Genomic DNA, 12,256 nt, shown 5'->3' with positions numbered 1-12,256 from the left:
TTGCACAATGGAGAGCTTGCAATGTAGGGCAGTCCCAGCATTAGGAGCTTTAAAAACAAGTGAGAGAACATTAAAATCTAGTCCGAAAAAGACTGGCAGCCTTTGGAGTGAAGCTGCAATCAGGGTAATATGCTCTTTCTACCTTGTTTTGGTTAAGTCTATCCATCTATCTATCTATCTATCTATCTATCTATCTATCTATCTATCTATCTCTCTCTCTCTCTCTCTCTATATATATATATATATATATATATATATAAAATAATAATATTATGATTGTAAATCATGAAAAAGTTATGAAACTCAAAGTTTGAAAGCATCAATCTTCAGTTTTAAATATCTAAATGAAGTAAAAGTTGACATAAATAAAATCTGTAAATTGAACTTTTAGATTTCCAGTTATTTTCCTTTGAGGAGAGGAGGAGTGAGTTGCTGATCCTCAGTCTGTTATCTGAACTCGGAGTATCTGGGCTGGTACAAAAAACTGATCTGACATCAGCACACAGAGATAAACACAGAAACATGCTCCAAAGAAGCTGTGGACTCAGCAGCTGATCATCTGATACCTGATCAATAAACCAGCAATGAAATCAGTACCAGTCCTGATCCAGTGAAACTGGCTCTCTGTTGTTCTTCTCAGTTTTTATTAAAAAGATAAATTGGATATCCAGAAACTGATAATAGATTACACCTGTTTTGGGTCAAATGTGTGCGTGCGTGTCATGGAGCCATGATGTAAAGGCGAGCCCCTTATAGGAGGGAGCAGACACGTAGGAGGGATTTCTGGGAGATGTAGTCCACGATTTCACAGAGGAATTGTGGGTTAAAAACTTTCTCAGAGTTATGTGATGCAATAACTGCTCTTGTAGCTCCTGCTGCATCATGAGGGAGCCAGTTCCTACTGACAAGCACATAGACTCAGTGTCATGTGACCTCACAGGATCCGTGGAAATTCGGAGGGTCGACAGCTTTAGCTCTTTGGCCCGTCCCTGAGCAGTTTTTATGGTGTTGCATGGTACACTATCTTCCTGCGGGGGGGGCACTGCAATTGGGGAGTGCTGTTGCCATGAGGGGGGGTTTACTTGGTCTGTGATGGTGTTTGGGTGGGTGGAGCATGTCAGGTGACATCCACCTGAATGTCAGGACCAAAGGTTTCTGAGCAGAGCGCTGCACTGTAATGAAATGATCCTTTTTATTCCCGAGACACGAGTCAGTGGTTTACGCAGCTCATCGGTTTATATACATGTTGACTCTTTGCACATAATGCTTGTGTTTGTTTCTGCTCTTTGTGGTTCCTTCATGTTCTGTGGTGCTGCTGTGATGATCTCTGTATATTCTATATCTGTACTTATACTACTACTCTACTACAACTCTTACTGTTTGTACTTGTATTAATACTGCAATCCATGCTGAGGTCAAACAGTTTCTGCTATGTCAGCAAAACCTCCATCATTCTGTTAGAGAGAGGGTGTGTGTGTGTGTGTGTGTGTGTGTGTGTGTCAGTGAGGTAAAGAGCTGTGTGTCGCCGTGGGAACACTTCTGCAGGAATCCAGCACATCAGTTGCCATAGAAACTGTGTTTCCATAATAGCAACAGTCTGTGTGTATGTGTGTGTGTGTGTGTGTGTGTCCTGCAGTATTTTATTTTTGTCATCAACACTTCCACTAATAATAACAATTGTAATATTAAAATTAATAATAATAATAGGTTTAAAATAACAACATTAATAATAATGGTAATAACTGAGTCATTAGACAGACTGTAGTGATGATAAATTGATACATATAAATACCACAGTTAGGTTTAGGCAAAAGAGGCACATGGTGAGGTGTAGAAAAAAAACATATTAACCCTGAACTCCCCGGAAAAAATTATTTGTTTGTGTGACTTTTTATATTACGGGGTTAACGGTAGTGTTATTATGTGTCGCCATCCTTCTGTGTTTCACTCGCATGTGACTGGTTCCCTCTGGCCGCCCGTGTGCGTTGCATGTGGACGCGTGTGGTGCTGTCCGGCCATCATTAAATAAGGCCACCGGTTTTATCTGAGTATGTTCTCATCTGACACTGTCCAGCAGCGTTCTGGTTGGATGTGAAAGGTGGCTTTTGGTGTCATGCTCATATGATGAAAACCCTGAAAGAGCCGCTGAATTTGATGAATTTGGATTGAAAACAGGCTGAAAAAACTCAAAAATAAGCAGGGCTGGGAGGAGAATAAGACATGCTCAGGCACCCAACCGTGCCACCTCTTGATCCACAGCACCTCCCTGCCCCCTGCTCACACCAAAAGTAGTCGATTGGTGAGAGAGCAGCGGCAGGGCTGCGAGTGAGATTTTGGTAGGTGATGACAGCAAGCTGCTGCTCCTGGGATGAGCCAATAGCAAAATTCAGTTGCAGTCACTGCGCGTATTTACAACACAATATATAGAATTTTAATACTTCTACACTGAAATGAGTTGTACCTGGAACAATTAACAGTACTAACTACACATATATATTATTTTTTAACTAAAAAATTTAAAAATTCTTGTGTTAAATATCATTTCTTGATCACATATTAAGTATAATCTGGGACAGAGTTCTTGCTAACTTTTGGGTCATTTCTTATTTTTTATTGCTCATTACCTTGTTCTTAAAATAAAGCCAATATGCCCATGTCTCAAATAAATAATTTGACTGTATTTCCATTTTTGATGAGGAAGTTTTGTGTGGAAGGAATTAAAAGCCCATCCCATAAAGCGCCTGTCCCAAATTTAAGCCTGTTGAGGTTAGTGATTTAAGTAAGTAATTTAAGTAATTTCTGAGCTTCTTCAAATGTCTCAAATATCACATAATGAAAAACTAAAGTCACCATTTTTATTTTATATTATTATTATTATTATTGTTATATATCAGCTGCTTGAGGGGAGGTTGAATGGATTGGGGTGGGCTGGGGGTCTCGTGCGTCTGGCCGTTGATCTGCTCGGAGCGGCTCTGTCAGCTCAGACTCTGAGGAGGAAGAGGAGGAGGAGGAGGAGGAGGTGGAGGAGGAGTGTCAGTGCAGCGACTCCGTCAGTCAGTAAACAGTCTTCTACCGACGGTAACGGACAGCTGCGGTCGGTCCGGTGATGAAGATGAAGATGATGCTGCTTCTTCAACTCTGCGGTAAGAAAAGCGAAGAGCTCCGCGTGTCTTCCTGTTTCCTCCATCATCCCTCCATCTTCATCTTCATCACACATTTTAACGGCTGCTCCCACTCTGTGCGCGCGCGCGCGTGCGTATGTGTGTGTGTGTGTGTGTGTGTGTGTGTATATACGTGTGTGTGTCGGTGATTTTAACAATGAGATAAAACGGTGTGTGCTGTCACCAGATGTGACGGTTTGATGATGATGATGCAGCAAAAACACACACCATCTCATCCTGTGTGTGCGTCCATATATGTGTGTGTGTGTACACGAACGCATGCACGCCGCACACACACACACACACACACACACACACACACACACACACATACGCACGCGCGCGCGCGCGCTTCTGCCGTTAACTTCGCAACCGGTGTGTAAATATAGAAATCACTGCGTCAGACTGACGTAGAAACCCGGTAAACGCATTCCTCCATAGTCAGACACCTTCATCATCATCACCATCATCATCATCACGTTACTACAGGCTCCACCTGTGTGACAGCAGACACGTGAGCTGCTGCAGGTGATAACCGTCTGCATTAATAATGACAACAGGCTAACCGTTAATAACAAGTTAAATGTTAAATGTTAAAACTTCTTGGTGTATAATTGTACTTTAGCTCTGTGGTTAAAGAAGTATCCTTTACTTCTGTAAAAGTAATAACACTAGTGTAAAAACGATACAAAAACAACACAACATACAAGTCAGAATCCTGCATTTCAAATGTGGGAAAATGAAGTATCCCAAATAAAAGCAGCTACTTCCCCTGCTAACAGAGGATGTTCCTACAACATTACAAGTTGCAATAATGTTTTAAAGGAAACATGTTAATCTAACGTTAAAAGAACGTTTAAAGGTTACATAATGGTGCTTTAAGGTTAAATGATAACCAAAGTACGGTTTCAAAGCAACATTCAGAAAATGTCACTGAGGACTGAGATTACAGACCTTTTTTATGGAAATGTAATGTAATATGACTGATATGTTAACTATTAAAACAAAACAAAACATTTTAAAGATTTTTTGAGGTTTATACAGAATGAACGCTCTGGGAACAAAAACTCAAACACTGAAAATGTTACTAAAGCATTGCATTTGTTGCATTGTATTGTTCTCAGAATGTTTTTAGAACCGAAAATTGCTAGCTGGGTCTACTTCTTATATTTATCATCACTAAAAGGTCACTTATTGGGATCGCCTGTATTATAAAGTCTGCCACGTTCTTTTTAAAGTTAATTTAACTTTATTGCAGAGGGTCAAACACCAAGAAAACCACCTAAAACTCTGAATATTACCTTAAGTGTTATTTATAGGACTTGATATGGATCTCTGTTATATTTCTATAAAGAAAATACGTTGTTAAATAAAATAATATAGAAACTTTGGATCTTCAAACATCCCAGCTAGCAATTTTTGGTACTAAAAACATTCTGAGGATGGTACAACGCAACATATGCAATATTTTATTCATGTTTTCAGCGGCAAGTTTTCTTTTAATTCCCAGAACGTTCTTCTTAAAGTTATGCTAATATCCTCTATAAACATAATTTTTTAAAAAACTTTTTTTGTTGTTAACATATCTCATAACACTACATTTTCATTTTAAAAAATGGTCTGTAATTTCAGACCTCAATAACATTTTCTGAATGTAGCTGTTTAAATGTTCTTCCTTTGTTCTCATGTAACATTGTGGGAACGTTTTATAAAGAACAATCTCTGATCTGTCACCGCTCAACGTCACCAAAACATCCTCAGAGTGCTTCAGTTAAAACGTTATTGTAAACATTATTGTAACTTGTAGGTAACGTTAGCCAGTGTTGTGGGAACGTTTCCTGCTGGCTGGGGTGTACTTCTTATAAATACTGTATGTATGTGTACATATACACCCATGTATTGTTGGGGTGAGGATTTGTTCTGTTTTGTGTTAATGTTGATTCTTAACTGACAAACTAAAATAACAGCCAAAGGTTCAAAGTCCACCTGTGTGTGTGTGTGTGTGTGTGTGTGTGTGTGTGTGTGTGTGTGTGTGTGTGTGTGTCCATATGTTCACTCTCACACTGAAATACAAACACTGAGTCTCTCTGCCGTCATTCAGCAGGTAATGACACCTGTGTGTGCTCAGAACACACAGTACATTCACATTTCACTCTAGACCACAGTGTTATTATCATTATATTATATATCTGGTTAATGTTCAGGGTTCCTGCAGCTTAAGGCAGGTTAGATTTAAGACTTTTTAATTGCCAATTTGAATTAATTTTAAGATTAATTTTCTAATAGCTAAAATTAAAGGACAATTTCATTTTGCCGAAATATTTAGTATGACATGAAACATGAAATTTGTTTGGTGCAGTGAAAACAACCTTTTTTGAGTTAAACACATGGAAGACAATGAATATATTATATTATTTTAAAATAAGTAGAGGGAAATATCTGGCACCTCTGTTCGTTTTGTGTTTTCAACTCGACATGTGAGATTCAACTGTTTGGATTCTCATCATGACAAATTAAAGAAAAGGAATTTGTTGAATTAATTTTTTAAAAAAATTATTACCAATTATTTTGAGATTTTACAAAGCAACATCAGAAAGAAACTCGAACTCTAAAAAATTCTATTTCCCATGTCTGTGCATTTTTAGACTTTTTAAAGATGAATTTAAGTCATTTTCATACGAACAAAGGCCTTTTATTGAGATTAATGAATTCAATGCTTTTTAAGACTCTTCAAGGATCTGCAGGAGCCTTGTCTGCTAACATGACAGTGACCCTGACGGACGACGAACTTACCTCATGTGCGTTTCTCCTGCAGGTCATGTGACTTCTCGTGGAGGATGGGCAGTCAGCGTTGAGCTAGCTTCCAGTGGACAGGAGGTCTGAGGTGAGGCGAGGGATCATGGGAGATGGAGGACCCCTGCAGACCGAGGGGAACGCCCTCCTCAAAGCCGTCTTCCAGGGGAAGCTGAGGTTGACCCGCCTGCTGCTGGAGGGCGGCGCTTACATCAACGAGGGCAACGAGCGCGGGGAGACTCCAATCTCCGCCGCCTGCATAGCGAGCTACGACGACCCGCAGACCCGGCAGAGGATGGTGAGGTACCTTCTTGAGAAAGGTGCCGATCCGAACATCCCTGACAAGAGTGGGAGGACGGCGCTGATGCATGCTTGTGCCGAGCAGGCGGGGAAGGAGGTGGTCTCACTACTGCTGGAGAACGGAGCTGATCCCAGCCTCAAAGACTACTCCGGCTCCTCAGCCCTCGTCCACGCCATCAACAGGGGAGACCGCGACACTCTGCAGGTGTTGCTGGATGCTTGCAAGGCCAAAGGCAAAGAGGTGATCATCATCACCACTGACACGTCACCGTCGGGCACCAAGAAGACCAAGCAGTACCTCAACTCCCCGCCCTCGCCGGGCATCGTGGACAAACTGTCTCCGGCTTGCATGTCTCCGTCTGAGGTGGAGATTGGCACCTCTTCACCTGCAGGAGACAAGAGCAAAGACGACGAGGGGATCTTCAGCTTCGCGCTCACCTCGGCTTTACCTTTACCTTCAGCTCGACCACCAGGAGAAAAGAGACCGCCACCACGGAAGCTGCTGAAGAGGCTGAACTCGGAGCCCTGGGGCCTGGTAGCACCCTCGGTGCTGAGTGGAGTTCCTCAGGAGAGGGTTGACGGAGGCCTGGTGGAGGAGGGCAGCTGTGATCTGAGCAAGACGATCACTGAGATCAATGGCCTGTCCATCACAGAACCTGTGAGACCTCTGTTGTCAAGGCGACACAGCATTGAAACCCATGATCCCTGCTCCCCCAAACTCATCGATCGATCCTGCTCCGAGGACTACGCAGCTCTGTCAGGTTCCTCTTGGGCTGACAAAGTCCAACAGCACCAGATCCTGTACCGTAGAAACACGGCCCCAGAGTCCCAGGAGAACGCTGGGGGACCTGGGGCGGTTGCAGCGCGGGCCCTGGCTCACCCCAAACTCACCCGGATGGAGCACTATGAGTCAGACACCCATCTCTGCCCAGAGTCCATCCCTGGATCTCCGGATTCTGGCAGGGTGTCTGTGGAGCGAAGGAGGTACAACGCCTCCCCCCTCTCCCTGGTCACAAGCTCCTCCAGGGAGTCTCTGGAGAACATCCCCAACTCGGTGTCCCCCATCACCATGCGCAGGCGTCCCCCAGGACTCCTGGAGCGCCGGGGCTCTGGTACCCTCCTTCTGGACCACATCTCTCACACCAGGCCAGGCTTCCTGCCTCCGCTCAACATCAATCCCCAGAGACCCATCCCCGTCATCCGGGCCAACGGAAAGCCCACCTCCCCCATCCACTCTGGGCACAAGATCCTGGTCCCCATGGCCCCGGCCTCCCCTAAACGAGGCCCGGACTTCAAGATGAAGAAGAAGCTGATGAGGAGACACTCGATGCAGACGGAGCAGATGAAGCAGCTCTCCACCTTCCAGGAGATCCTGGCCGAGAAGGTCATCGAGTCCAACGGGGATTGATGACAGGAGGCGTCGTGGCAGAGCATGATGGGTAGCTGCAGAGACTCTCAGAGTGGCGATTTACTGTGAAGCTTCTCCATCAGATCATCATCTCACTGATGACCTCATTAAAACCAACGTGTCTGGTCTTCATGGAGGGCTGCACCAATGAGGGTTTCATTAAACCGAGAAAAGGTTTTTATTGGAGTTTAGTAAAACTTTATGAAACCAGTTTTAAATTTGAGCCTTTACATTAAAGCTCTTTATAATTGTAGCTGTAATTTAACGTTTCAAGCCAACATGTTAACGTAACAAAAAAAAACAAAAAGGTAAAACAAAGTGCTTCCTCAACTTTTAACCTCTCACGGCTGTTCAAAAATTGTTTTAAAATGTTACTGATGATGTTTAAAGCCTCACTTTACCAGACACTCAAAAGGGTTAAACTGTTGTTCTCTTCAAAGTCATCTAGCTGTGACGCCCTGCTTGTCAGCAATGCTCACTTTTTAAAAAATATTAACAATTTCTTTTCTTTAGCTCCTGATAAACTCATAAAATGCAGCATTCATTTATTTAGACCTTCTCATCACTAATCTCTAAAAGTTAAACCTTTTTCATTTCAATAAGAGAAGTTTAACCCTTGTTGGTGCAGCTCTCCTGTTTCCTCTCCTCTGATCCACAGGAAGCTCTCGGGGTTAAAAATCAGTTTACAACACATTCCTGATGCTTCCTCATTAGCCTATTTATTCACTTCAGTCAAAAACTGATAAAACTATAAAAAGAAATGATCCGACTTGTTTGATGTTTACAGATGCACAATTTGCACTGAGGTCCATTGTTGTCTTTGTGACGGATGAAAACACGAACTTTTAGCTGGACCTAAACTGACGAAACTGAACGTTGACTCTGAAAACAAACTGTCATCTTTTCATTAACGAAACCAACATATTTATTTTAATCCGTTTATAAGCTCCTGTTCTGATTGAAGAATGTGATAAAGTGTCAAACTACCTACTGCGCTGTATGTACCGTAATTATCGACACACTAGTCAATATAATAGTTGGTATCTCTGTGTAAATGATTCTGAGCTCCTCTGAATGAATCGTATTATTCCACAGTTCAGAGGGACGTATGAAACGTTCGTCCTGACTATGTTTCTGTACTTTAACCAACATCACTGAGGTGATATTTTGATCTAATTTGTGTTGAGATGAACTTCAATGAAACGTGGTTTTCTTGTTTATGAAATTCCAAAGAAGTCGTGTGGACGATTTGAACCAAAACCTGCTGAAACTGTAAATACTGTAAAGATGCGTCGGTGCAATAGAGCTGGTACTGTAATGTCAATCCTTGAGCGGAGGACCCTGAAGGACAGTTAGAGGGACAGTCCCATGTTTTGTCTGTCCTCTCCAGAGTCAGAAGATAGATATCAGTGTCACCTGTGTGTGTGTCCGGGACACACCAGGTGAGGGAATGGCCTGCCTTATTCCACCTCTGATGGACTTACCCCGGCATCTTACCTTAACCCTTACCTATCCCGCTCCTCCTGCCTAAACTTTACCAATCCAACTAACGAACGCAACGAGTACCATCCACACAGGAAGAGTAGAGCAGGTCATTCCTCTGACCCCCTACAATTCACAAATTTGCGTCCAGGTTTTCGTTTTTTCCCTTGGATGACCGGCCCCGCTCTGCCTTACTACTATCTATTCGTCCTGAATACAGAATAATTTGTAAGTTTGAGACTGAATACATTTAAATACATTTTTCTAAAAACAGCGTTGATTATGGGACTTATGTTTAATAAAAAAGCATAACTGTCCTTCAAAGCTATGAGCCTGAGCTGTTGCCAATCAGGCTTCAGCTGTTACTTTTTTGTTGGTCAGCATGAAATACAATGCTAATGAGTGATTTGAGGTCGTTTAAAAGTGAATCTTAAAGTTTACCTGTGCGTCCAGTCTTCGTGCTAAGCTAGGCTATACCTGTCCACAGATGAAAGCATGACTCTGGAGAGGATCAGGATTTACTAAAGTGTTTTTATAAAGTCTCATTGAAATGAGCGTCCCTAAATCTTTGATTGTTGATAAAGTTTGACTGAAATGCTTTTATTGAAGCTCCCTGTTGACACTTTAGCGGAGAGATGATAAAGTTGATTCATGTAAAAATTTGCCCTTTGTGAGATGAAGAGTAATTAAAAACGCAATTGTTTAAACCGTTTCCAGTTCATACCAGTTTGTGTCAGTTTAACACAGGCTGATCACGTTCATTCAACTCAGATCAGACTGAATCACACCTGTTCAAACTTGATCAGACTGGTTTAAACTGTATTGGACTTGTTTAAACTGGATCAGACTCGATAAAAATCTGGATTGGACTCATTTTAAACTGGATTGTTCTTGTTTAAATCGGAGCAGACTGGGTCTAAACTGAATTTGCCCGGTTTAAACCGGATTAAACCGGAACAGACTTATCTGGTTGATGGACCTTGTTGTTGTACGTAGATACTTGAAGTTTAAACTAAATTAAAGTATTTTTGTAAGCCTGTTAGCAGATAGAAACGTCTCTAATAATTCTGTAATCTATTTTTTCTTCTTTCAATCTGATTGTAACTCAAACTGTGGAATAAAAACATTTGTTTCTTGTTCAACACTCAAAGGTCCCGCATCCAATCATCAGACGAGTCTCAACCATACTGTATAAAGTGATGGACACCGTCACCTTGACTTCACCCACTGGTTCATGATTTCCTGGAGCCAGAAGTGACCGTGTTTGGGCGAGAGGGAGACCTGACTGCAGCAACGCCGTGCAGGCGGCCTGTCGGTTCAAGTGAAAATGTAAATGTTTTTTTTAAAGATGTACCTCTAGGCCCATTGTGTCAAGTTTCAGAAAAACATGTTGTTCAGACTGGAAAATGCCAAAAAATGATGCCCACCCAGAGAAACAGAAAGGGCACTGAAGGGTTTGCCGCGGTCATTTGACCAGAAAATGCTGATGTTGTTGGTGTTGGTGGGGCTGCGAAGTCACACTCACTGATCTGATAACACTGTTTTAGCGTATTCACACCTTTTTTCCCCTTTTACGGAAAAAGGTAACAATTTCTTTCTTTTTAAAATAAACATTAGCTTATTTGCCTTGCTTACTCAGAACACACTTGATTCAAACTCAAAAGAAACAAACTGAACCAAAACCATCTCAGTTAGTGTCGTTAGTCTTCAAGCTTGTCTCACCGCTGCACCCACAATCACCAGCTCTGGTTTTCTCGAAATAAACCCTTTATTCACATAGTTAGATGTGAAAATATGCTGATTTGCACGCTGTTTATTCTCACTGGGCTCTCGATGCCTCTCGGTCGTCCACTGAGCAGCAACTTTCACTCGTTCTTCTGAGGCAGCCACAGTAACATGACATCAGATTTCAACAAACGTGCAGTTAATGGCAACAAAACAGGAGAAAGAACAGTGATGGAGAAATGATTAAAGTAACAGATTGCTTATTTGAAACCATAACATCACTAATCCACTGCTTGTTTCATCATTACTGTGAGTCCGGGACAGAGTGCCATTGTATCGTACCAGAAGCTCAAATATATCCCATTTTGAGAAAAATGATCGTACACCAGTCACAATCACGAGAATGAACAGGTTCAATTTATAACTTTGGTAAACAAGTATTTAAACAACTTTTCTACAAATCTACCCGTCTCCATTGCCTTAGAGAGACACTGTTTCTCAGTCTACACGGCTCAGTCCACAGCTGACATCAGTTTTTCCCAGCATGCAGCATGCAGTCAGATTGACTGTAAAGAGATCATGAGGGAAGTGATGCGTAAACCAAACTACATGCTTATTGTAAGAGTCTCAGTAGTCAAATTATCAAACAGTACAGCAATTTTGGAATTATTGATCGTTCAGAGGTAAAAATTATTGTACAAATATGATAATTTTCGTACATCAGAAACACTGGTCTGGCACTTGCTGCAGGGAGCAGATAGTGTTTGCTGCTATAATAATGTTTCTAATGTTGCATACTGAACCTTTCATATGCTGTGCAAACTAAGTTATGCAAACAAAATATATGATGCAAATTTGTTAGTATCAGTTTGTCATCTTAATACCCTCTCCACCTTGTCTCAGACCTCTGCAGTTAGTCTTCCTACTTCTGCAGCTGGTCCTGGACCTCTGCAGCTAAACTTCTACAGAAGTCAGATTACTCTAATACGGGCAATGGTACGCATGAAAAGGCCGCCGCTCTGACCATCCTATTTCCATTGTAATGTGAATGTCCGGTCCTCTGTCATTCTATGAATGTGTTCACACTGTTTTCAGACCCGACACGCCCCTAAACTGAAGTGAGGAGTCAGATTCTGACTGACGGCACAAAGTGCACAACGGACAGTTGATCTGTTGTCTCATCCAACCAACTGGGAACAAATCACCAAACAATAACCATATTTGCTTATTCCTGTGTTCTCTCATTTTAGTAAAGACTGACTGTTGAGGGTTAACTGGAAGAATTTGTGTCAAACTGAACTCTTCTGAAAAATCTAAAGAAACAAACACATCGAAACAAACGTGTGTGACTGGACAGACACCAGGAGACGGATAAAAGGTGGGATCT

The 12,256-nt window shown here is 42.0% G+C and overlaps 1 protein-coding gene across 1 annotated transcript; it reads left to right on the top strand.

Moving 5' to 3' along the window:
- Nucleotides 1-3,005: 3,005 nt before the first annotated feature.
- ankrd34a (ankyrin repeat domain 34A) lies at nucleotides 3,006-10,288 on the top strand. Its single transcript, XM_042490421.2, has 2 exons — nucleotides 3,006-3,143; nucleotides 5,977-10,288. The coding sequence occupies exon 2, from the start codon at nucleotides 6,061-6,063 to the stop codon at nucleotides 7,660-7,662; it is 1,602 nt and encodes a 533-aa protein (XP_042346355.2). The 5' UTR covers nucleotides 3,006-3,143; nucleotides 5,977-6,060; the 3' UTR covers nucleotides 7,663-10,288.
- Nucleotides 10,289-12,256: the final 1,968 nt, after the last annotated feature.

This window comes from Plectropomus leopardus, chromosome 11, assembly GCF_026936395.1.
Source record: "Plectropomus leopardus strain MGB_pleo_1.0 chromosome 11, ASM2693639v1, whole genome shotgun sequence".
Taxonomy (NCBI): domain Eukaryota; kingdom Metazoa; phylum Chordata; class Actinopteri; order Perciformes; family Serranidae; genus Plectropomus; species Plectropomus leopardus.
This window is presented reverse-complemented; position numbering and strand designations above follow the sequence as displayed.

Coding starts and splice junctions, on each gene's coding strand:
- ankrd34a (XM_042490421.2), top strand. CDS start 6,061: ATGGGAGATGGAGGACCCCTGCAGACCGAGGGGAACGCCCTCCTCAAA.